The sequence below is a fragment of the Engystomops pustulosus genome, chromosome 5 (genome assembly GCF_040894005.1).
Source record: "Engystomops pustulosus chromosome 5, aEngPut4.maternal, whole genome shotgun sequence".
NCBI lineage: Eukaryota > Metazoa > Chordata > Amphibia > Anura > Leptodactylidae > Engystomops > Engystomops pustulosus.
The window spans coordinates 153,206,743-153,233,255 of record NC_092415.1 but is presented as its reverse complement, the minus strand read 5'-3'; the positions used below and the strand labels follow the sequence as shown (position 1 = coordinate 153,233,255).

At 41.8% G+C, this 26,513-nt stretch overlaps 3 protein-coding genes across 7 annotated transcripts in view; 2 read left to right on the top strand and 1 right to left on the bottom strand.

Moving 5' to 3' along the window:
• NPHP3 (nephrocystin 3) overlaps positions 1–911 on the top strand; it is a 42,984-nt gene extending 42,073 nt beyond the window's left edge. For all 3 annotated transcript variants that reach the window (XM_072153459.1, XM_072153460.1, XM_072153461.1), the window contains exon 28: positions 413–911. In XM_072153459.1, the coding sequence (XP_072009560.1) occupies positions 413–584 (172 nt within the window). In that variant the 3' untranslated portion in view covers positions 585–911. The remainder of the gene's footprint in view (positions 1–412) is intronic.
• Positions 912–7,197: 6,286 nt separating this feature from the next.
• On the bottom strand, positions 7,198–25,684 carry UBA5 (ubiquitin like modifier activating enzyme 5). Of its 3 annotated transcripts, none has more exons than XM_072153455.1 (12): positions 25,623–25,684; positions 19,219–19,264; positions 18,585–18,674; positions 16,690–16,799; positions 16,333–16,419; positions 14,514–14,595; positions 13,636–13,740; positions 12,840–12,967; positions 11,635–11,770; positions 9,204–9,282; positions 8,515–8,621; positions 7,198–7,434 (listed from the first exon to the last, which is right to left on the bottom strand). In XM_072153455.1, the coding sequence occupies exons 1-12, from the start codon at positions 25,649–25,651 to the stop codon at positions 7,357–7,359; spliced, it is 1,077 nt and encodes a 358-aa protein (XP_072009556.1). In that variant the 5' UTR covers positions 25,652–25,684; the 3' UTR covers positions 7,198–7,356. The 3 variants fall into 3 exon arrangements, with proteins under 3 accessions (XP_072009556.1, XP_072009555.1, XP_072009557.1); XM_072153454.1 differs by lacking the exon at positions 25,623–25,684 and adding an exon at positions 20,913–21,204; XM_072153456.1 differs by lacking the exon at positions 25,623–25,684 and having other exon boundaries at positions 18,590–18,674; positions 19,219–19,266.
• ACAD11 (acyl-CoA dehydrogenase family member 11) overlaps positions 21,465–26,513 on the top strand; it is a 62,990-nt gene continuing 57,941 nt past the window's right edge. Inside the window, exon 1 of the mRNA XM_072153453.1 lies at positions 21,465–21,723. Within this exon, the coding sequence (XP_072009554.1) occupies positions 21,584–21,723 (140 nt within the window). The 5' untranslated portion in view covers positions 21,465–21,583. The remainder of the gene's footprint in view (positions 21,724–26,513) is intronic.

Genomic DNA, 26,513 nt, shown 5'->3' with positions numbered 1-26,513 from the left:
ATAAGCAGATAATAGTGACAAGTGATACTTCCTCCTAAACAAACCCAGTAAGCTAAAACATAAAAAGTCCTAACCATAGGTACACAATTGGATATAGAGCTTACACTAGAGGCAAAGAGTAGGAGCAGGGGGATTGCATTGGGATCCAAAAGCCAGTGTGCCGCCCAAAGACATCAAGTAGTTTCCGGACTATAAAACACCCCCTCTGCACCTTCTGCTTTCATGGGCATTTTCATGTACCACATGAAGCCCCTGTAATTCTAGATTCTCTGATGTATAAATAACAATAACAACTGATCACCAGGAGTTACAGAACAAAAAGTTTTGTATTCTGTAAGAATATTTTGACTTGTTGCTGGGTGTAGTAAATTTGGGTATTAGTGAATTCTATTTTTTTTACATCTTTTAACAGATATGAAGAAGGGGATTATGAAAAAGCAGCTGAGCTTTATAAAAGAGCAATGGAAATCAAAGAAGCCGACACCTCTGTATTAGGAGCGAAGGCTCCTTCTGGCCATTCATCCAGCGGAGGAGACACATATAGCCTCAGGAACACTTTACCAGTCAATGCATTCACTGAATAATGAAATATGAAATAATGGACATTGTCTGCAGATTAGAAAGCTAGAGGATGTGAAAAACCAGCCTGACCTCACTCATAGGTACTACAGACATCAGCTATGAAAGCTGCACATCATAGTCAGTGCTTCAGTAGAACTATTGGATGTGTACACAACAGACACCAAAGATAATACATATAATACACATTTCTGTCTGATTAAGTAAATTGAAATTTAAGTACAGACGGTCCCCGGGTTACGTACAGGATAGGTTCTGTAAGTTTGTTCTTAAGTTGAATTCGTATGTAAGTCGGAACTGTATATTTTATAATTGTACGCCCATACAATTTTTTTTTTTTTTGTATGTGACAATTGGATTTTAAAAATGTTGGATTATCATAAGAATCAGGATTAGCAATACAGCTTCATTACAGACACCTTTGATAATATATTACTATTATAGCGGTTTATTGTAGCCTAGGGCTAAAGTACAGTAAATTACCAACATCCAGAGGCCCATTTGTAACTAGGGGTCGTCTGTAAGTCGAATGTTCTTAAGTAGGGGGCCGCCTGTAATAATTTTTTAACCGAAGTATCCACCCACAGCATTTTCAGAAAGAGATAATGCAGCTCATTTGTAGTCTATATAACCATACATTTATGTATATTGTTAGTAGCAGAACTGTGAAAATTGCATTTATATTCCAGTATTGTAGCTGGACTTGGAGCACTGCAGTGTAGTGGCGTGTTAGGTCTCTTCACTGAACACAGCACTTCTCTCCTGAGTAACTGAATACTCAAACACAAGCCTGCTATACATCTCCATTATAAATCAATTTTTCACAGTTCTGCTGCTATTAAAAACTCACACGGTATGGTTAAAGGAAATCTACCATCAAAATCAAGCATGATAAACCAGGGACACTTATGCATTGATCCAGGCATGGTAACTGTGGTAAACCAAGGCCTCCTTTCCTCTAAATCAACTTTTAAAATTATGCTAATGAGCCAAAAATGCTCTTGGGGTTTTACCAGAGCACCTCCTTACTGCAAATTCACAGATTGTCACACTTGTGCGCACAACCTAGTACATAGCTGTCTGAAGCACCAGGCTGGGATTGGCAGAGGCTAGGGAAATAGATACCCGTGTGGCAGCCTTGCACACCTGGGCAACCCAGGAGGCTCTGACAGTCTGGATCGAGTGCGCAGTGACTCAAAAGGGGGAGTAGTAGACCATGGGCTTTGTAGGCTTCCCCTCCCACCTCAAAGGTAGACCGACAAGTAAGAGAGGCCAGCTCTGAAACCCTGCATAAGGATGTTATAGTCACCAAGAAGACAACTTTCCAAGAAATTAAGTGTAAGGAGACCTCCGCAGGGGCTTGAATGAAGGCGATTGAAGAGAATCTAGAACAAGATTCAGCTCACAAGGGTACCAGTGAGGGGAGCACAGTGCGCTACCCCCGAAATCAAGGTTCTAACCTGAGGATTAATGGCAGGTGTTCTCAAGAACAGGATGGACATAGTAGAGACTTGGCTCTTTAGAGAGACAAGACTAAGGCCCTGGTCCAACCCCAACCATAGGAAGAAGAGGAGCTTGGGAGTGGATCAGACCAGAGGATGGAACCCACGCTGCTCACATCAAAGGAAGACTTTGGAGGACTGAGGCTTATAAGTCTCAATCATTTTAATAACTTGAGCCACACAGTCAAACACAGCCTTGGTAATTTCTGGTAGAACAGGGGACATCAGAGAGAGCTGGTTACAGAAGTCCTAAGCCCCTCCCACAGCAAAAACCCAGCAGCCTGTGATAGGAGGGGGGCTGTCTTCCTCCAGTGGCCAATGAGAACTGTGGGAGGGTCAGGAGATTGCCCAGGAGCCAGGAAAGGGGTACGGCCATAAGTATAAAAGCCTTCTGAAAATGAGAGGCCTTTGGCGGGGAAGGCTCCCAGAACATTCCAGAGGCCTAAAACTACCAGGTGAAAAGTAAAAAACAGCTGGGTGAAGAATCCAAGCCCCCCCCCCCCCCTCCCCTAGCAGCAGAAAGCCCAGGAATAGACCCCTGAGGGTTAGCAAGGGAAAGTGGAGCCAGGCAGAATAAACCAGACCCACTTACCACTCCGATGCTGCAGGAACATCCCCTCAGTAGCCGCGCACTGTAGTGGGGCACTGGAATTCGTTCTGTAGAGACAAGAGCGGACTGGGTGACCGGCGAAAAAGCACCAGCAGGGGAAAGTAGCAGTGTGCGCCCTGCGGAAAAATGTAAGCTAACAAAGGAAAAGCAGCAGAACAGCTTGCAGGTCATGTCTGCCTCCTACTGACACAAGGCTTAAAAGTGATCAGCAGAGGCCTGTGGTGAGGGGATAGCCCAACAAGGCCGAGCCAACAAAAGTGTCAGCCTCCTAGTGGCAGGGTCTATCCCCATGGTGCTGTGTCCCCCAATGTTAGAAAGAAATAGATTTGTCTCAGAAATCTATTTAAACTTTTTTAGATGTTCATTAGAACTTTAGGAAGTGCAGCATTATCTGTAATGGAGTGCGTCTGCCTACAGGAGTCAAAACCATAAATGTATTGTTATACCAGACTACATTTAACCCTACTATAAATTATTATAACCTTAAAAGTCTGAACTGAGCCTTCAATCTAATTTACTTCATTAATAGGACATGGGATATTATTCCTTCCATTCTACACCCCATACATTTGTCAATGAAGTGTTAAGAGACAGCTCCATCCCCATAGATATAACACATCACTTCACCATTGAGCGCAATCTTCAAGCTTCTGATCTGCTGCAGTCTAAGTACCTAAACAGACCTCTGGATTTTGGTAATTTGCAGTACTTAAGCCCTAGGCTACAATGATCAGCTGTAACAGTTATCTGAGGTGTCTGTAACTAATCTTTATTGTTAATCCTGGTTCTTATGACAACCCAACATTTTTAAAATCCAATTGTCATAGAGACCCAAAAAATTTAGCGTGGAGCTACAATTATAAAGTATACAGATCCGACTTACATTCAAATCCAATTTAAGAACAAACCTGTAGAACCTATCTTGTATGTAACCCGGCGACCGCCTGTAGTAAGATGTGGTTTAGCTTTTATTTCTATGCATTTTCTGTCAATTTTAATAGTCTAAAAAATATTTTATTTGGGAATGAAGAAAAATGGTATAAAACTGATGGATAATTCCCTTATATGGAGCCTTTTACACCTTCTTGGATAAAAAGGTGACCCACTTTCCAGAGATGTGACCCCCTCCATAACCAGTATTTACAGGTACTGATCAAGAAAATGTGATTCCATATACTTGAACCTGAAATGACATTGTAATGTTCTTGTTTAGTAGCATATTGTATAGCAAATGGAGAAACATATACACTTTTGTACTCTAAACTATATTTATTAGTAGTGCTGCTGCAGGATTAAGTTTTATTGACCAGTTCACTTTTATGTTTTATTATATTTACACCTTCCAAGTAAAGTTCTTAAGTGAAAGTTCTGTGTTGTTGACTCTATTGGTCCCTTCAATGGTTTTATTCTTATATCAAGTTGCCGCTTCGTAGGGCCACATACTCCTACATCTTATACTATTTAACTGAAGTAGTGATCTTAAAAGTGGTTATCAAGTAATATATGTATATACACTCACCGGCCACTTTATTAGGTACATCATGCTAGTAAGGGGTTGGACCCCCTTTTGCCTTCAGAACTGCATCAATTCTTCGTGGCATAGATTCAACAAGGTGCTGGAAGCATTCCTCAGAGATTTTGGTCCATATTGACATGATGGCATCACACAGTTGCCGCAGATTTGTCGGCTGCACATCCATGATGCGAATCTCCCGTTCCACCACATCCCAAAGATGCTCTATTGGATTGAGATCTGGTGACTGTGGAGGCCATTTGAGTACAGTGAACTCATTGTCATGTTCAAGAAACCAGTCTGAGATGATTCCAGCTTTATGACATGGCGCATTATCCTGCTGAAAGTAGCCATCAGATGTTGGGTACATTGTGGTCATAAAGGGATGGACATGGTCAGCAACAATACTCAGGTAGGCTGTGGCGTTGCAACGATGCTCAATTGGTACCAAGGGGCCGAGAGAGTGCCAAGAAAATATTCCCCACACCATGACACCACCACCGCCAGCCTGAACCGTTGATACAAGGCAGGATGGATCCATGCTTTCATGTTGTTGACGCCAAATTCTGACCCTACCATCCGAATGTCGCAGCAGAAATCGAGACTCATCAGACCAGGGAACGTTTTTCCAATCTTCTACTGTCCAATTTCGATGAGCTTGTGCAAATTGTAGCCTCAGTTTCCTGTTCTTAGCTGAAAGGAGTGGCACCCGGTGTGGTCTTCTGCTGCTGTAGCCCATCTGCCTCAAAATTCGACGTACTGTGCGTTCAGAGATGCTCTTCTGCCTACTTTGGTTGTAACGGGTGGCGATTTGAGTCACTGTTGCCTTTCTATCAGCTCGAACCAGTCTGCCCATTCTCCTCTGGCATCAACAAGGCAATTCCGCCCACAGAACTGCCGCTCACTGGATGTTTTTTCTTTTTCGGACCATTCTCTGTAAACCCTAGAGATGGTTGTGTGTGAAAATCCCAGTAGATCAGCAGTTTCTGAAATACTCAGACCAGCCCTTCTGGCACCAACAACCATGCCACGTTCAAAGGCACTCAAATCACCTTTCTTCCCCATACTGATGCTTGGTTTGAACTGCAGGAGATTGTCTTGACCATGTCTACATGCCTAAATGCACTGAGTTGCCGCCATGTGATTGGCTGATTAGAAATTAAGTGTTAACGAGCAGTTGGACAGGTGTACCTAATAAAGTGGCCGGTGAGTGTATATTTTTAATATATGGCTTTTAAGATACGCCTTGAAAATCACTTATGGTGGATACAACCACTTAAAAAACACAATGGTCAACAAATTTCTTCTCTGACAAGATATATTACAAAGTTTCTTAGATGTCCTTTAAAGTAAAATGTGACTATCACCAGATCAAGTATTGTAAACCAAGCACACTGACATACTGGTGTGCACCCCCTCTGCAGGATCTGTTTTTTTTTCCGCTTCTTATGCCCTTGTTTTTAAAAAAATATGGCTTTAAAAATTTTGCAAATGAGCCCGAGGGGCTCCATTAACTCCTATGGAGCCTGGAGCCCCTCTGGCTTATTAGCATAATTTTAAAAGCCTTTTTTCCCCCTTAAAAACAAGGGCATGAGAAGCTAAAAGAAGAGTAGATACTGACAGAGGGGGCACACACCAGTATGTCAGTGTACTTGGTTTACAATCCTTGATCTGGTGATAGATATCATTTCATTGCTTCTTTATCGTCTTATCCCTCTTTTACTGTAATCAGTTAATGTTGTTTGTAAAATTTTGTTCTGTTTATTCAAGTTTTTAAACTAGTTTACAAAAAATTTGAGAGGTGTTTCTGTGATGGTATAAGTGAGGGAGCTACAATCAAAGGCAAAGTCCAACCTTCATATAATCCACAAATAAAATAAAGACCAAGACTAGGTGGCTCTTGGATTGAAGGACATGGATTGGCCAATTTATATGAATTTGATTGGCCAACAATACACATTCATGCAAAATTGAGCGGGATTTTAGAATGTCTGTTTGGGGCACTATAATTGGCTTATCGCTGTTTAGAGGGTAAAACCCACATTTTATGAAATAACAGAGTTAGAAAAATAGTTATGTAAAGTTTACTTAAAATCTATAATGTGCATACATACAAGCGGTCCCCTACTTAAGGACACCCGTCTTACAGACGACCCCTAGTTACAGACCGAGCTCTCTGCCCAATGTTACCCTCTGGATGCTTTCTTTTAGTCCCAGACTGCAATAATCAGCTGTAAAGTGTCTGTAATGATCCTTGTTCCCATTACAGCAAAAAATTTTGAAAATCCAATTATAAACTATACAGTTCCAACAAATTCAACTTAAGAACAGACCTAAAGAACCCATCTTGTACGTAACCCGGAGACTACCTGTATATAGATTTATGGACAGTGGTTGTTAATATTTATGATTATGTTCTTGGCTTAAAAATATCTTTGAATAGCCAGAGACATGCCCCATAAGAAGGTTTACAGCGAAATCCAGGGTCGGACAATGCTGTCTGCTGGCTTTTGTGATTTTATGTGAAGCGCTTGTTTTACTCGTTTTGTGAGTATAATAAGTATAAAATATTTTATCTTTATCACTACTGTGTTGTACTATTGGGAATCAGTCTCCCTCATATCTTTGGTGAGAAAATAACGCATCGAGGAGAGTGGATCGCAGCCTCTTTCTTTTGAGATAAACAAGGATCTACGAGATGCTCAAAGAAAATAATAAGGAAACGGCTGTAGCTCTGTTTTATTTGAAGAACATAAATGTACTGTTTGAGACATACTTACTAGAAAATAAAATCCGGAAACCCTGCTTGGAGGTAGAATCTTCGTTTTTGTGGTTTATAACTCTTGTTTATCCACCCAACAATTACAGATGGTTAGGTCTTAAAATAGGTAACACAAAAAAAATGATAAAAATAGTGAATTATATATATTACTGATGGACTATATAATTATTCCATTGCCCCAGCTGTTATACAAGATCACACAAATAATATGTAAAGTTAAATAATGCTGAACCATTTATTAGTACAGTGTAAATACAACCTGACAGAGGACTAATATCTCTTATAGCAGAACTAGAAGAATGCATTACACTAGGACACGTATGGGAATGATGGACAATTGCAGTGGTGGGAACAAGAATTATTGGATGTTCTACATGTTCTTCATTTGTGCCATCAGATCCTCCAGACTTTGCTCTGTCTCTTCTACTGTGGCGCCTGATGTGGGTTTCTGTAAAGAAGAACACAATGGATTGTGGTTAGAGACAGAATAACAACTTTTATCAAAAGCTGTTGTCCTAATTTGCGACCTTCTATTTTAGCTAATGGACATCAGTAGAGAACATTGAATGGGATGCCTTTAAAGAGGACCTGTCACCCGGGAAAAACACCCCCAACAAATTAGCTCCCTCTCATCCTGTCCCCAGCCCCTTTTATATTTATTGAATTTTTATTAAGATTTGTGTTTTTATACTTGGTTTAAAACGATCCGACCTCTTATCAAATAAGAGGTCGGATCGTTGTACAAGTTCCCTAGCAGTCGGCCGTATTCATGAGGGGCCCGGCCGACACCCCCCCTCCACGCCCCTGTCAGTCGGGGATATGTAAGACTCGCCGGCAGCAGCGCATGTATTGCACAATCGCTGCCGGCTCTATGCTGCCGGCACAGCGCTGCATCGCATAGAGCCGGCAGCGATTGCGCAATACATATTCAATAAATATAAAGGGGCTGGTGATAGGATGAGGGGGAGCTAATTTGTTGGGGATGTTTTTCCCAGGTGACAGGTCCTCTTTAAGTTACCCTATAGCTTTTAAGTCAAAGAATAGACTTCTGGAATCTGTGCATGTTTAATGCGTGGGGGGAAAAACTCCTTTTATTGAACTTTTCAAGTTACCAAAAAAAAAAAAAAAAAAAAGGACAAAGAGTAATGTTTGTTCCTCTCCTGATTTATTCGTGTGTCTATAGGCAAAGCTGCTTATAAATATTGTAAGATTTGACATCCGGTTCGTGTGCAACTGCATCTGTCCCCTATCACAGTAAAATCATGCAGAAACCAGCACCCCCGATCATCAGCTGCTTGAAAGAGCTGTGGCATGTCAGCAAACACTGTACTGTATTGTGGAGCACTCTGCTGTGGAAAGTTGCAGAAACCGGACCTCACCCTTCTAATATCAGTGGCCTATGCCAAAGCCAGAAATTAAACCCAAATCTTTCATAATTTAGTTCTCAAAGCTCCCCAAATTGATTACATTGGAGTGGTAATATTGTCATATTGCTGTCAAGAATAGTCAGGCAAGATTATTTTCGTACTGTTATAGGGATTGTATAAGCCACAGTGATTCCTTCCGGCAGCTCAGGGACCGGTCCAGAAGCTTCTTTTAGCTCTTCTTCAGAAACCTCCGATACCAGCTCAATGCCTGGAAAATGTAAGGCACATTATCAATGCCTGACATGCAAACTGTGGGGAGCGAATAAAGTAAACACAAAAATAAAGGGCCAAGTTGTTAAAAGAAAACCGACCAACAGAAGTAGATCCTGCCTGACTCTGCAGTTCATTTACATATTACTAAAATGATTAAATAACAGATTAGGGCAGAGGCTACTGGAGCGGAGTAGCCTTAGCTCCCAGTGCCTGGCCAGGCAAGTACATGCTCCGGTAGCCTCTGCAGTTAATTTACAGATTACTAAAATAAAGTTTTTAAAAATAAGGCTAAATTCCAGGATTATTCAATTACAGATTAGTGGCAGGCAGGAGGAATCTACCATCAGATCTACTTCCTCTAAGCGGTTTTTGGCCCATGAGCTATTTCTCATTAAAATAATATAGCTGCAGGACTTCTGGACACTGCACCAACAAACTGTACCCATCAAGGCACTGGAACCATCTATAGATTATGTATTAAAATATTGAATTAGTAGGATTGAAAACTTCCCAGTTCATATTCCATAAGGGTCATACTGGTGTTAGACATGCTTTGTACATTGCAGGGTCACCTCACCCCATTCATTGTCATCATGTACAACTGGAGATTCTTCTTCAACTACCACCTCAGCCTTTGGTTCTGAAGCCGATCTGAGCTGGGAAAAAACAAAAATTGCTGATTACAGGCAGTGGTATTATTAACCAGATGCCAACATTTTTATTTCTTTACACAAAAATCCCATGGAGCATTCTGTATAAAGATGCATTCAGATTTTGGGAGTCACACTGCATTTAACTAATGAAATCTAATTTAACCAATCACTATAAAAGAATGGAATCTGATAGGTCAGATTCTTGTGAGATTTCCAGGAGAAAAACTCTTTTGACACATGTATTTAGGACCTATGGAAAATTGTTCAGAAAAAAAGGTTGTGAATTATTGCCAACTGTCTAAAATGCCACATCTATTAATGATTTTTGACTCCATTTAGGCACTTTTACTACTAGTTTTTTTTTTTAGTACAGGGAGGCGCATGGTTTAGTGGAGTGGCGGAGCCTCTCCCACGGAGGTCAAGACATACACATTTCTGATTTCTTACCAAAGAAGGGTTCGGCGAATGTGCTTATGAAACTGGTGGGTTTGGTACCTCAAAAAAGGTTAAAGAGGGCCTGTCACCCCAAATTAGTGCCCCATCCAAACATACCTACTGAATCTACTCCACGACCCCTTTCTAATGCTGCCCATTTCCTGGCATTAATCAAACTTGAAAAATCAGTGCTTAAGAATATGACAAAACATACTTTATGTCCGATCGACAGACCAGCAGTCCGGCTTATTCATTAGGGGGCCGTCCAGGCAGTCCTTTCTCCACAGGCCGCCACTCCCCCATCCCCAATTGTCACGCTTGCGCATGCAAAGTAAGTGCCGAGAATGATGCGGCAGCACTTGCGCACTGGATGCCACGATCGCCGGTATCTAGTGCATAGGACAAGAACTGGTGCCTGGGGGAGTGGCGGCCTGTGAGAAAGAGGACTGCCTGGACGGCCCCCTAATGAATAAGCCAGACTGCTGGTCCGTCGATCGGACATCATGAATGTTATGTGTCATATTCTTAAGCGCCGATTACTGAAGTTTGATTAATGCCAGGGCTTTGAAATGGGCAGCATTAGATAGGGGCCGGGGCATAGATTCAGTAGGTATGTTTGGATGGGGGCACTAATTTGGGTTGACAGGTCCTCTTTAAGAATCACTGGTTTAGTGAAATGGGAAAAGGGTTATGTAACAGGAGATGCAAATTTTACTAGACAGTTTTCTACCATGTCAGATTTATCATCTCGTATTAGACATAGTGATGAATCTGGTACAGAATAACTTTACACAAATCTTTAGAAACTTGTGATAAATCTGTCTCATTGTGCTTCGTGTCAAACAGTATTTTGTAACTGGAATTCACTTGTTAGGCTGCATTCACACACATGTATGGGGGACGTATATATGGGCGACATACATCCCCCATACACTTCTATGGGCTCACGGCATCGTACGGGAGTGGTACGGTGCAGCACACGTGCGGCACCGTACCCCGGGAAAAGATAGGACATGTCCTATCTTTTCCCGTATTACGGTGCCCTGGCCCATATGTTCGCATATGTTCCTATGGAGAGGGGCGGGGTGAACTGCGCTCACCTCCTCCTCCTCCCGCGCGCTGCCGTGTGCCCACTGTGCTACGGTGCGGCGGGCAACGGCAGTGTGCATGTAGCCTTACAAGGTAATAGACCCAAGTTAGGGGGGACGTGCCCTTCCGATCGGCTTTCAATCTGTGGTATCAGGACTTCTGGAGAACTTTCAAAGGTCTTAAAATGGCTCTTGTGTTCATGTGTATAGAGAGCATAATGTACAAGAATTTCATGGGTGAAGGTCCTTCTTGGTGTAAAATTTGGTGGGTGGTGTGGGTGGCCATGGGCCCCAGGCTACCGCCAAAACCGCCTATATTATAATCCACTACTGACCCCATTGCCAATGGTACATATTGCTTCCCTTTACTCATCCTTAAAATTCTGCTTCAAATATCTTGGCTGCCTTCTTCTTCCACTACTGGAAAACCCTACATATATAATGGTACCATATAGTGGCCTCATTTATTTACAGGTAAACATTTGTCACCATTGTCATAACAACTTTATATGGAGCCATAACTTTTTATGAATATGCAAATCCTTCTTACCTTTGACATTGCTGCCCAATGTTATCCCTTATAGATATGTTTCTGCTCCTTTTTAACTATGATTTATGTAAAAATGTTGATGTCCTTTACACAGCAGGGTTATCATCTTGCGGGCATTTTGGACTGTCTGTGCAGTCAACTCGTCCAGATTACAAAATGTAGGAGAATGCAAATACGGTGGGCGAAACACTAAGCTTGTACTATTTTTATTATACAATAAAACGCCAGGTGCCTGGTCTTTGTAAGTTACATGTGGTTTACAAGACATCGCCACCTTCTTACCTTGTATGCATCCTGTTGCTGTCTGCAGTATTTATCATCACAGGATGGGTTGGGCTTCATTGACATAGTAGGGAAGAAATCTTGCATTGCATTGTATCCAAGGTAGTAACTGACTGTGCCGAAATGTAACAGATACCTACAAAGTAAGAAATATTGTTCCTTCAAGAGCCCTTAAACCTTATCTGTGATTTTAAAATCGTGACTATTTGTCAAGATCTTTTAGCCATGATCATTATTTCATGTTGTTGGCAACACCCACATATCACAAAGACAGAGATAACCTAGAATTGAATTCTGCTTCGTCAGCCTGTGCCAAAGTAAATGGAGCTTCAATCTTTTGAGATATAATGGACCATCATACTCGTAATCCCACCACTAAGCTCTCCCCCAAAATCTGCTAAACTGTAGCTAGCGGATAAGTTATGGTGATTACACAACCTTTTAAATTCTTACTTAACCAGGATGTAAACATATTCTGGGTAAATAACACAAATGGCTTGAAAATCTTGAAGAAGAAATAAAAGGGTTTTCCAAGACTGACAACTAAAGGCCTATCTCTAGGATAGGTCGTTGAGTGGAGAATGTTGGAGGTACAGCATGATAAACCAGGGACACTTACCAGATCCAGACTAAGTGACTGTAGTTATCTTCTTGTACTTCCATCTCAAATCAACTTTTAAATTATTCTAACAAACCAGAAGGGCTGTGGGGGCGTTACCAGAGCCCATCCGTGCTGTAGCATCACAGGCTGTTACAGTGTGCAAGCAGCACTTCCCCCTCCGAATGTGTGCTCACTGTTCACTGCTGCTGTGATTACAGGAAGTGTAGGGGGAGAGGAGAAACATGCTGCTGCCGTTCAAGGTGCAAGCCTTATTCTCTTTTTCTCCACTTTTACAGTAGTTTGTACAAGTTTTCAAAAACACAAGCATAAACATGTGCAGTATCTTTCATCTTGCCACCAAATATTGGGCACATTCCCTTCAAACGGACCAGTCACAAGATTACCTTCTATACTACAAGCGGAGATATATATACACACTGATAGTAATAATTACTGCTGTGCCTACTGTGCGTGTAGTCTGGTCATTAATACCAATAACAAGGCCTGATCTTTGAAAGAATCTATAAGAATACTGACAAATCCACAACCGAGTTGACATAGTTACTTTTACAGTAATATATTTTTTGGGTCTTTTATCACTTACTTGAGCACGTTCTGTACAAGGATTCCCGCTACGACTCCCATCGTGGTGGGGAGACTGGCAGCACAGACGCCTTCCCTCTTCAAGGTCTTTTCATCAATGTTTGCAGCAACCACTAGAGGTGGAGCACACTAGAGAACACAAACAAGACACGGACGTCAATGAATATATCCATATATTTCAGGTTTGAAGAAAACGGCAGTTCAACCCAAAAGTGAGCCGATAGATCACACAGTGTACGGTGGAGGTTCACTGAACTTCTCCAAATGCACCACATTTCTGAATTTTAATATACTTAATTTAGTTACCCAAGAAGTCTGAAAACTCATATAATATACTGCAGTAAATGTATACATCTGTACCTGCACACATTTATAAGGGATGCAACATAACAACCGATTGCTAGAGTTAATGGCGGATGTCTGCTGTAGCATAGTAGACAGGCTCCCTGTATAGAGAAGGCTCAGTCTGGGTGCACACTGCCATTGGAAAGTTATGTTACAAAAACATAGCAAAAAGCCTCAGTAGGGCATTCATTTTTGATGGATCCTTGTAAACTAGGGTCTATGAGGACCTATTTCTGACTAGGATATGCTCTCTTTAACAGATCGGCCAATCATTCTGCAGAGATTTTACAGTGAAACTTCTTATATCAAGAAGGAAGAAGAGACAAAAGTTAGGGACGTAAAAAGAAGGACATTCCACTATTAGACAAATTTAAAGGCTTCTTCTATTCACTTTTGATAAATGAAACGTTTGTTGAAAAGTTAGTAAACAATCTAAACAAAGAATAAAGTACCGCAAAGCAGGCCGTTTCCCCAGGTTTAATAAGCTGAATGTGTCCCGAGACTGCATTTTCGCTGACTCCCGACTCCATCCAGATCTGCCCAAGTTCATTACAAGCCTAGAAGATAAAATACACAGAACTTCAGAAAACACACACGTGGCTTTGAATGGAAGTCCATCTCACTAGCAGGGCACTATGAATGAACGTCAGGGTTATGGTGGAGCAGCTTTCAGAAAGAACTAAATCAATTAGAGCTAAAGAAATTATAACAGTCCTCTGAGCAATCCCCCAACCCCATTGTACCAAGATAAAATAACGTTCACATAAATTTATCTTCATTTTATCTTTATTTTATCTTGACTCATGATCATACATTATTCCTCAGGTAGAGGGAATACTAGTGTTGGTACTCTAGACATTTTTTCGGGGATGCTTTTTCTAACTCTTCCTTTTCCATGCGATCCCGGCATGTCAATATCAAAGAAAACAAGTGCCGGGATCCTGGACAAGAGGACGATAGAGTATGTGTAGTTTCATTTCAGATTAGTTTAGGGGTAGATTTCCTTTGAACTCTTTTTCCCCCAATTTCTGTTGCTTTAGTAGGCATTACAGCCAAGCGCCATGGCGGCTAGTTTATATTATATGGATCACTAGTGTTGAGTTGATTTGAGATCACCACTGAGGTTTATGGTGCTGCAAGATCTATTTGGAGTAAACTACTAGGACGTAGGGTGTTGTGGCTCTAATACAAATGCCATTTCCCAGTGTGAAATGTGACAAGAAGAATTAAAATGCTAGGAATCCTAATTTTGGGCAAATATCAAAACATTTTTTTTTTTGCTACAAAACACAAGGGGGCAGTTTTTTTAAAAATGATCAATTCTACTTACGGTATTAATTGCCATGCGAGCTTCAAAGTTGTCGACACAGCTCAGCACAAGGTCTACTGGCTCTCCTTTTAGTCCACCTTTGCTAAAATGTCGAAAAAAAATTCAAGTAGTTTTTTTTTATCCAAGAATAGCACCCCTCAACTGGGACCAAAAAGGATCAATTAAATTACTGTATCATGACTATGTAAGGAAGAAACTATTAGGTCATTCTCACACAGAAACATTCTGGTCAGTATCTTGCATCAAATTTAGAAGCCAAAATTAAAAAAAAAAAAAAAAAAAAAAAAAAATCCTAAAAACAGAGAAATTCAGGTTTCATAGGAAGTAATAGGAAATGTCCCCCCTCTGCATTTTACAAAAGATATCACAATCCTTTTGATAGATAAAAATATAGGAAGGTTTATGTTTTTATTTTCATCAAATGTAGCATCCTGTCTTTTACCATGTAAGTTCTTAAAGGGCATCTACCACCAGGATGAAGGACTGTATGCAAATGAGGCTGAGGGGCTCCAGGCTCCATAGGTGTTAATGGAGCCCCTTAGGATCATTTGCATACAGCCCTTCATCCTGGTGGTATATACAGAAGACTAAAGAAAACTGCTGCCACAAGGGGCAGGCATTAAACAGGTTGTCCAGTGCTCCCACCAAATAGAAGATTGATCCCTTATCTTTCAGGGGGCGCTGCCCATCCAAAGGTTCAGTGCACTTGTACAATGATTTATTGCAGATAGGTAGCCTCAGTAGTAGTGCACATTTTAAATCCTTTATCCCTATGCACAATAAATATGGATCACTGAGGGGAGAGCACATTTGGAAAATAAATTGGCCTGTCCTAGGAAGGAAAGAATGGAAGTAGATTGAGGATAGAAAATGAGGAAATATATGAAGGAGGGGTAGACCTCTTTTGGAAGTGACACTTGCCAAAGTAGTCTAACAGGTCGTGGCCTAATAGCTAAAAATAAAAAAAAATTAAACCTCTATACTAAGCTCCTTGGGCTTCTTCTCCCCGCAGCTCCGTCTTCTTAACTTCACGGCCTAGTGACGTCATAGTGTGTGCGTGCGGGCAGGAACAGAAGCTTGAGGCAAGTTAAGAGGTTTTTTTTTTCTCAAGGTGGCCTTGCTATGGACATTTCATGAATGGGGGAAGAGGGGGAAGCTCTGCTGCTGGACATTTTGTTAGATTAGCGGCTGCATTTCCCACCCTAGGTTTATACTCGTGTCAATCTCTTTTCCTGTTTTTTATGATAAAATTAGGGGGAAAAGTGGAATAGAAAAGGGGGTACTATAGTGTATAGTATTGTAGCCCTTTTCTTACATAGACAGAAAAAAAAAAGCGTCAGAAAAAGGAGGGGACATTTTAGACTGATGCAAATGGCACATTATATGGGTTGGGGCTAGATATGGGGTATATGCGGGTGACCAATTTTATTTCTTCCAAGGGACCATGGTTAAGGGGGTTACCCGGCCCAGTCCCTGGAAAACATTTTTTTTGGGTGCAGCCAGTCCCACGGATACTAAAAGGTAGGGGACCACTAATGTACATGTGAATAGCAACACTGGAGCAAAAACACCTAATTGGGCAAACATGGGGCAAGCAGAGAGTATATTGTGGAAGACATATAAGAGGGTGGAGGATAAAACAGGTGAAAGCGCCAGTCTCTCTGTAAGTTGGTGATATAGCTGTCTGCATAGCACGATTGTTATACTGTCTAGTACAGGGTTATCCCCAAAGACAAAAATGAGAAAAGTAGGAAGAAAGCCAGAAAGTGTTAAAATCCTGCGTAAAGAACACAATTTGTAAGTGAACAGAAAAATTTACCTTATTCTATCCATGAAGTGTTGGAAATTGTCTATAGTTGTGATGTTATAGTTATGGACCTCAAACTGGACGTCAGGGTTTATTTCCCTGTAAAAAAGAAAATAAGCACAACAGATATATCAGAAAATTCCTGTTATCAAGCAAAGCACTAATGGGTGAATATACCAAGTTATGAACACTGTACAAATGTATTATTGCCCTTTATCTGCCAAGCAATACCAAATTGTTCATAGAAAAACTTGGATGTAGTGTCTATTTGATAGAATTGAACAAAGGGGATAAAGAGATCCTGTATTTATCTGATCACATTCATTTGTGACATCAAAACTTCTACACATCTAGAGAGGTTTTCTTTACCTCAGGGTGTGCTCCGCTGCCTCCACTTTGCTGAGTCCAGCCTGGTGTGGCTGGAAGAAGAGTCTGTTCATATTAGCCAGCTCCACCTTATCATAGTCAAACAGCAAGAGCTAGAATTGAAAGAAAAAAACACAAAAACAAAAATAAGAAAAGAAACAGTAATGAATGTTTTTTTTATTAAAGGGCAAGAAAATTCTGAGCAGGTTCAGAAGTAAATCTATTGTGAATGGGGCCTTTCATGAAATCAGATATTAAAAGCTAGGAAACAATGGATACAGATGCCCCATTTATTTCTCCTGTATGATATCTGCTTCTAAACACCACTTTGTCCAAGCCTGGGGTGCATGTTAACCCCTTCAAGACGCTGCCAGTTTCTAAGTTAAAGGACATCTATCATCAGATTACCTATTACTGTACATTTCTCCCCATCCCGCCCATGTGTCCCATTATTTCTATCTTTGCGCCACAAAAGGGTCGTGTGTGACACAATAGTGGCTCGGACACTTCTTAAATACTTGTGCAAGCAGTTTGCACTAAAGAGAATGTGCAAAGTCCAACAGAAAACTGTCGCATGGCCCATTAACTTTTTTTGGGGGGTGGAGGATTAGAAAAGCATCAATTATAGAATTGTTTTTTTTTTTTTAAACTTTTTAAAACATTTTTTGGGTGTTCACCATATAGCCTAATAAACATCTTATTTTTATTCTATGGGTCAATATGATTACTGATGCCATACTTAGATAGTTATTCTCACGTTTTACTTAATTTCTCACAATAAAAAAAATCTAATATTTTCATTGACGTTTTTTTGCGGGACATGTAGTTCTTTGCACCAGTATCATTCTGGAGGAGATATGTTTTTTGTTCACTTTTATTGTATTTTTTGTGGGATGAAATAGGAACAAATCATATTTTTGGTGGGTTTTTCCACAGTTTTTTTACGATGGCGTTCATCGTACAGGTTCAATAATGATTTATATATATTCTACAGCTGTTATAGAGGCGATGATACTACATGTGGAAATTTGGTTACGAATGAATTGAATAAGATAACTTTTTTTTTTTTTACTTCCGCCATTGGACATGAAAAAGCAATCATCTGATTGCTTGTTCATGATAATACCCTGCAATATTGATGTTTTGGAGGGTATTAGCTAAGTCAGCCCCAGCAGGCACATTAAATGCCATGGTCACGTTGAACGCGGTACTTAACAGGTTAAACACCCATGATCAGAGCTAACTACGACCACGGGTGTTACAGTGGACACTCCATGTTTTAAGATGCCGGAGCAGCAGAGCGCTAAGAGGTTAAAGGGAACCTGTCACCACATTTTCACAAACACAGCTAGTGCCAGGTTTCCATAAATCCCAATTAACTAACTAACACCCTTCTTTTAGCTAAAAATTGTTTATCTCAGATCCCCATAAATCAAAATTTATAACCTTGCCTTCCAAATCTAGAAGGGGTCAAGGGGGCATAGCATCCTCAGGCTGAATTTTTCAACTTCTTCTCAGCATTCAGCAATTATGTCATGTGACCAGACCGACCTCATCTCTGGTCCTTTAGTCTTCGAACATTAGCAAACTATACACCGTGCATATATCTGATCCCATGAAATCACAGCAGCCTGCATGGACTTCTACTCCTCTCCATGCAGGCTGTTGTGACTTGATGTGATAATTTACATACATGGGGTAGTTTTCTAATGTTAGGAGGCTAAAGGAACTGAGATGATGTCAGTCTGATAAAATGACATAATTGCTGAATGCTGAGAAGAAGCTGCTGGAATCAGTCTGAGGAGGTCATGCAACCTCTAGATTTGGCTATACGTAGAGAATAAATATGCAGACATGAAGAAACAGAGTAATTAAAATTTGTGAAAAATCTTTATTACCTTACCAATTCCACATCTTGTTAGCATTTCTGCAGTTACGCTGCCAACACCACCGACTCCCACTACTGCCACAGTGTATGTACGGATTTTCTATTTTTGAAATTAATAACAAAACATTAAGGCTAAGTACAGGAATATAACTACACATCCAAAACCATTTTACAATCGGAGAACCATTGCTTCTAGCAGCTATAGAGCCAAAAATAGGGTTATCTGAAGTAACACTCATCATCCTATGAAAGTGACTCCTCTAAGGCTAAAAGTGACTCTTCTCCTCTCTTCTTTTTTTTTTTTTTTTTTTTTTATAGGTGTATGCATCAGTTTGGACCTAAAAGAAGGAATGCTAAAAAGGATATTTCGTACCCTGCCAGGGGGAGAGGTCTGCTAGTTTATTATTTATTTTCTTAGTAGATAACCAACTTTACAGTAGCTCCATCTTTATACAATAACAATAATAATCTTTATTTATAAAGCACATTTATATTCCGTAGCGCTTTACAAATCATAGGGGACATATACAAATACAATAAGACAGTACAGAGTAAAAACATAGTAATATGGAACAATAGGAGTGAGAGCCCTGCTCGCAACAACAAATACAATTATATCTTTCGCTGAAATATTTATGTCATACCTCGTAATCTTCAACAATTCCCATTCGCTTCAATGCCATTAAACGGCTAAAAGAAATAAAAAAAATATAACAACCATCAGCAAGGTATAAACAGAAACAGTATTTGATGAGGGTGAATGGGTGATATAGAATGGCAAAATGTTGCTTGATCACACACATTATCAATGGTGCAGGGACAAATAATAGTCAGCAGATCTCCTTGTGTAATGAAGCATTTTACTTCAGTATATGTGATGTAACCACCTGACAATTGAACAAAGATATTGCAGGATTTTTGTGATCTCTAGAACACCGATCAGCTGTTACCAGAGACACTATATAGGAGGTGTACTTTGCTTTGTATTGTAGCACAGTCCCTTTCACTTGAATACAACTGGACTATAAATGGGTCATGTGCCCAATAGATGTAATTTATCATCTCTGGCCTCCTGAAGTATCGGGCGGACAATTCTACACCAGGCTCTGGGTGGCATAGAGTTGCTCTTTAACCTGCGCCATTCAGACATAGTTCTTGCCCCACTTTGTCGGCCGGTATACCCCCTTTACCCTCACTTGGCGTGGAGGTGGCAAAAAGGGTAAAATAATCCCAACAATAATTATTATTTCAGGGTTCGTATGCCAGATGTGTGCGTTTGTTTCGGACGATCTATTCAGACATATGTTCCAGCTTTCTGGGGTAACAAAATGCACTTGAGGGGCCTGCTGCACTAGTCCTATAGAGAACGCTGTACTCTGATACAGAGATTGGTAGGGGTTAACACCTTTGGTAGGGGTAAGGTCACACCTCAGGGTTAGTTAATGCAAATCCAGGTGTGGAGACTCTGAAGAGATAAAGCGCGATGGGAAGACATGCAGATGTTTTGTCCTGGTTTTGCCTTCCAATAACTGATGCAAAACGCAGATAAAATAACTGAGGTGTGAACTGGCCCCAACTTGTAGAACGTACTATATGCTTTGGTCATACAATAATAGTTCACCGGTTGTGATATTAGACAGACCCTTTAATTCCAATATGGAAGGGGAATGATGCATCAAGGCATGAAAGATTGCCTATAGCAACTAGTTGCTCTGGCCATTACTTCACTTCTCCATCACATCATCACAGGACGTGTAAGGTGCTGATCTAAATATGTATACAGGCAGTCCCCAGGTTATGTACAAGATAAGTTCTGTAGGTTTGTTCTTAAGCTGAAATTGTATGTCAGTGGAAACTGTATATTTTATCATTTTAACTCCAGACAAATTTTTTGTCTCTGTTAATTGTCTCTGTGACAATTGGATTTTAAAAATGTTGGGTTGTCATAACAATGACAACAATAAATCTTAACTGCAGACACATTTAGTAATATAGCTGTTTATCGTAGTCTAAGGCTAAAGTAGAGTAAATTACCAACATCCAGAGGTCTCCGTTTGTAACTAGGGGTCGTCTGTAAGTCGGGTGTTTTTAAGTAAGGGACCGCCTGTATATTAGTAATCACATCATGATGAAACCTGTAATGTCCTATTACAACATCTAATAACAGAAAAAGCTCTTACTACTGGAAACAGTCAGGTTATTGCAGGCAACAGGGAGACCTTTCTCGGACACACAATCCGCCCGATCATTGGGAGTTATGTCATCTCGGTTCACTTACCGCACCCCGGAATACATAACCCTAGCCCCCCTGGATGCCCAGCAGCTGGCATGTACCTACCTGTAGGGGTTGGAGTCCACCACCTCTGCACTCATCTTCTCAATCTTAGCTCGGCGGGTGTCATGTCTGCTCCTCACCCTGTTCAGCTCTTCTTCTAGGTCCCTAACCCTGGCCCGCAGCTCCTCCACCAGCCTGTCAGCAGCCATAGCAGTGCAGTGATGCTCTGACTTAGTCACTGCCGCTGGTTAGAGACACGTCTGCAGTCAGGAAGAGGAGTCACTACACTACATTTCCCAGCATGCCTGCAATCTATCAGACCCTTATGGCATGCTGGGAGTTGTAGTTTAGCTGGTGTGGCAGCGCCAGGAGTTTGACTGCGGGTTGTGCGCAGCTGTAGGTGGCTCAGTTATCACATAGGATAGTTAGGACTAGTAGTTATTAGAGTGAAGCTTACATTTTCTTTACTATTGTGAGCCCAGAACACCAGTAAGCATCCTTATAATAGATAGCAGAGTGGCGCTTGCCAGTCTCCAATATGGCTGCTGCGGCACATCAGTACTATGATGAGAACGTAACGTTCTATTCGTCAACGCGTGTACTTTTTTATGTTTTCTTTTTAAACTTTATTTACAAGGCAGAGCATACAAAATACTGTAATGTGTCAAAGGTAGAGTTCCAAAGGTGCAGCTGCAGGAGTGGACTTTCCTCGCAGACCTGTGTACTGTGCAGAGATGGCAGCTCTAGAAGCGGACACCAGCGCCGTTAGAGACAAGCACAAGTTTGACGAGAGCAAACTAGACGACTACCTGTCCCTCCACCTGCCGGGATTCAGCAGCAGTCCCGGTGCCGCCCTGTCAGTCAGGCAGTACAGGTGAGCACCTGCGAGTGCAGTGCCAGGGGGCGCCCTGCCTTGTAGTCTGCAGGTAGTGCACCTCTCCAGGCTGTAGTTGTCACATAATGTCTGGTGATCTTTTTATCCGATAGATGGGAGTTTAAACGTTTATTTTAAAAATAATCTACCTTGAAATATTGATAATGTCTGCACTCTCCCGCCTGCTGCCTACATGTATATTCACAGCTAAATCTTTCCCTGCACTTATTAAAACTATTTATTATTAACTTAGCCTGTCACCTCTGATAGCCCATATCATCCAGTCACACACTAACGATCTGCCGGATGAGAGGAGAGTCGGACAGGGAGTCATCACAGGTCACTGTGTGTCACAGTCAGAGAAGTATGCAAATACGTTTTCCAAGGGGTTAATTTGAAAACAATGCCTCGTTTTGCTACCATGAAAGGCAGCCCCCTCAACACCAAGCAGGGGAACACCTGCCATGAGGCGAGCTGAGCATCTCCTGCTCGACGAGGGGACGGTACCATTCGTCTGGCACCGTGCGCCCGCCCCCACTCCCCGCATACCTCTGCCCCCGGTTCAACCCCCCTCGGCTCCCGTCTGGCATCATGCTCCCCGCCTGGACAGAGGTCAGCTAAAATGTTTGCTTGATCTAACATGGCTGACAGTACACAAGATGTCGTCCGAAACCAGTCCGATTTCCTTAACATTTGGAAAGTTGAATTTAATAAATCCGATCTCTTACCAAATAAGAGGTCGTATCCTGTGGGCTGCTGTCGGCCTTATTCATGAGGGGGGCGGCCGGCACTCTCCCTCCACGCCCCTGTCAGCAGGGACCTGTAAGAATAGCCGGCAGCAGCGCATAAATTCTCGCAATCGCTGCCGGCTCTCTGTGATGCGGGGGCACCATGCTTTTTGACAGCGTCGGTCGCGCCACACTGACAGTGGCTGCGCCGTGCTCATTCACAGGATTCGTATAACATTCAGCTGGCGCTGTGAATAAGCATGGCGTGGCCGCAGCCACTGTCAGTTCGGCTCTCCAAAAGTACAGCGTGGCCGCATCGCGAGGAGGCGGCAGTGATTGCGCAGCATATGCGCTGCTGCCGGCTATTCTTACAGGTCCCCGCTGACAGGGGCGTGGAAGGGAAGTGTCAGCCGGCCCTCTCATGAATAAGGCCGACTGCAGCCCACAGGATACAACCTCTTATTTGGTAAGAGATCGTATCTATTAAATTCAACTTTCCCAACATAAATTTTTTTTTAAATTGCATAAATAGAAACTGGCTGGGGAGAGGATCATGGGAAGCATATTTGGTGAGTTTCTTTTTAGGGGGTGACAGGTCCTCTTTAAAGCCATAGATGCTCCACTAGGGAATTCTGGGAAGTATGCAAATATGTTTTCCTAGGTGTTAAAGAGGACCTGTCACCCAGAAATTCGGCAGTAGGAGCTGCTTACTAAAGTAAGTTGCTCCTAGTGCTAAAACAAAAGCAGCAGTGTTACAATGATAGCGTTATCGGAAACCTCTGATAAGGCTATCTAACACCGCTGCGGAGTACAATAGAAACGCCGGAATGATCTCAAAGCGGTCCGGCATATTCATGAGGGGGCGGGATTAGGATCGGTGACTGCCGCATGACGTGCGACAGTCATCGCTGAGCTATGGAGCGAGCGGGGCAGACCGGGGAAGAGGCAGCTTTGAGAGCGGCCTGGCGTTTCTGTTGTACTCCGCAGCGGTGTTAGATAGCGTTATCCAAGGTTTCCGATAATGCTATCATTGTAACTTTAGTAAGCAGCTCCCAGTGCCGAATTTCTGGGTGACAGGTCCTCTTTAAATTGAAAACAATTCCTCCTTTTGCTACCTTGAAAGGCAGCCCCCTTAACATCAAGTATGACCTACAAGTAAGTCACAGTCAGAGAGAGACTTCAGATATACTATGACCTTTTATAGTAAATCTGCAGTTTCTCATAGATTAACCCAGACACATCCAGTTTACGCCTTCAGAATGCTAAAACTTAAAGATTATTTTTTACCTCGAGTTCTGTAGAAATACCTGAACGGACAGTACAAGGATCTCTCCAAAGATCTTTTTATACCTAGGCCTGTGACCAGGACAAGGGGGCATCCTCTACGCCTAGAGGAGAGGCGATTCTACCATAGCCATAGACAAAGGTTCTTTACTGTAAGAGCAGTGAGACTATGGAACTCTCTGCCGCAGGAGGTTGTTATGATCAATACTTTATACATGTTCAAGAGGGTTCAAAACTGACATTTTTCAATCAGTTTTCAGTCTGAGTTTGTTCAGTGTCTCAGTTTTTCACACGCAGATAACGCGTGTTATCTGAGCTCTATCTTTTCTGTGGCAACTGATCAGTAAAAAACGCATTGCACTTGCTTTGCACTTGCGTGTGTCTCAGAGTGCAATGCATTTTTGATGCATGGTGCGTTTTTTATGTGTGTAACAAAAGTAGAGCATGCCGAGATTTATACGCGTGTAAAAAAAAAAAAAAAAAAAAAAAAAGGGGTGTGTGTGCAATGCAAGTTCCGTTTATCAAAAGCATGTCGAACAGGCTGAACAGAGACCCCTCGCAGGGAGCATATTAGAAGTCAGCTTTGTTGGGTACATAGTCAAATACAGCATCATAGTAAGGGCTCATTCACACTGCCGTCTGTGGGGTCCCCATAGACGGCAATAACGGCACTCTATCTTTCGGCGGATGTGCGGCCGTGTGCCGCTATTTCCTATGGAGGGAAGAGAGGTGAATGTACCCTAAACAGTAAAACTAAGGGGAAAGGAAAGACAGGAAAACAAGGGGGAAGAGTGTATAAAATGTGTTGTAATATTGGTATTGCTCTAGTACAGGGTTCCCCAAACTACGGCCCGCGGGCCGTTTTGATCCGGCCCCCGATGTTTGCAGCGCCGGGACCTCGCGGCCTGCGACAGTCGGGCAGGAGCCTCCGTCCGTCTGGACAGGAAGCTCCTGCCCGTCACTATATAGTGCTCGATGCGGCCGGAAACGGGCACTATTACTGGAGCGGTGTGGCCGGAAGACAACCCGGACGCACATCGCTCCATGAACTAGGTTGCGCGGCCGCGCGGTGGGAGACTTAGGTGAGTACAGGGTTTTTATTTTTTATTAAAAAGGGCAGTAAAAAGATTGTGGTGGCCAATAGTTAGTTATGAGGGGCAGCATAGGAAATACTTAATTATGAGGGGCACCATAGGAAATAATTAATTATGAGGGGGAGTATAGTGAATAATTAATGGTGGAGGGGCAGCATAAGAAATAATTAATGGTGGAGGGGCAGTATAGGAAATAATTAATGGTGGAGGGGCAGTATAGGAAATAATTAATGGTGGAGGGGCAGTATAGTGAATAATTAATGGTGGAGGGGCAGCATAAGAAATAATTAATGGTGGAGGGGCAGTATAGGAAATAATTAATGGTGGAGGGGCAGTATAGGAAATAATTAATGGTGGAGGGGCAGTATAGGAAATAATTAATGGTGGAGGGGCAGTATAGGGAATAATTAATTATGAGGGGCAGCATAAGAAATAATTAATTATGAGGGGCAGTATAGGAAATAATTAATGGTGGAGGGGCAGTATAGGGAATAATTAATTATGAGGGGCAGCTTAGGAAATAATTAATGGTGGGGGGAAGCATAGGACATAATTACCGTATATACTCGAGTATAAGCCGATCCGATTATAAGCCGAGACCCCTAATTTTACCACCAAAAACTGGAAAACCTATTGACTCGAGTATAAGACGAGGGTGTAGTATACAGCCTGCCCTGCCCCAAGTAGTATACAGCCTGCCCTGCCCCAAGTAGTATACAGCCTGCCCTGCCCCAAGTAGTATACAGCCTGTGGTAAGTATACAACATGGATAAACAAGTATCGTGCAGCTCACCTCTCCAATAATTTCCAACGATCAGCCATTCGAGGAGTGTAGTGGCGTGTGAATCCAACACGTCTTTGGGTGTGCCCGTGTAGCCTGCAGGTGTAATGATGCGTTTCCAATCAAGGTGAACACGGCACTTCCTTAAAATCTTGCTTCTTTATTAGTTCAAAGATTAAAACATGATAGGCAGGACAAGGTTACAGCTGACGCGTTTCGAGCTATTACAGCTCTTAGTCATAGCATGTAAATACACAATATGTTTAGAAATTTAAAGGAAAAATCCACCAATCAAAATTAAGGGGTGTGTGTCAATCATACGTCACGATACGTCACAGCCACCGCTGTTTCAATGGATCGTATGTGTTGCAGTACATCCAGATATAATCAATGCAAACATTGTAATATTTGTAGCAAGATAAAAAATGATAACAGATAATAAATCTATGAATAGCAGCTAATATTTAAAGTATTCGTTGTTGTAAGACCTGAAAACGAAAATAGCTAAGTGCAGATGTAATTAAATTTGTGATGATATTACGAACCCTTTGTGAACGTAGAAAAGTTAACGACATTCTATCGGTACGTATGAACAGACCCAAATTTAGGAATAACAGCTCACATTTTGAAGTATTCGTTGTTATAAAACCTGAAAACGAAGAATGCTGAGTACAGATGTCATTAGATTCGTAATGGTGTTTCAAACCCTCTGTAAACATAGAAAAGTTAACAACATTCTATCGGTACGTATAAATAGACCCATAATTAGTAAAAATATGATAAATCTCTTCTGAAATTTAGACCTTGGGGTGATCTGGTGCCCAACTTAAAAATCCAAAAAACTTCTCTCTGTAACAATATTTTTCTCCTGTCACCTCCCCTTGAGGGAGAGTGTACTTTTTC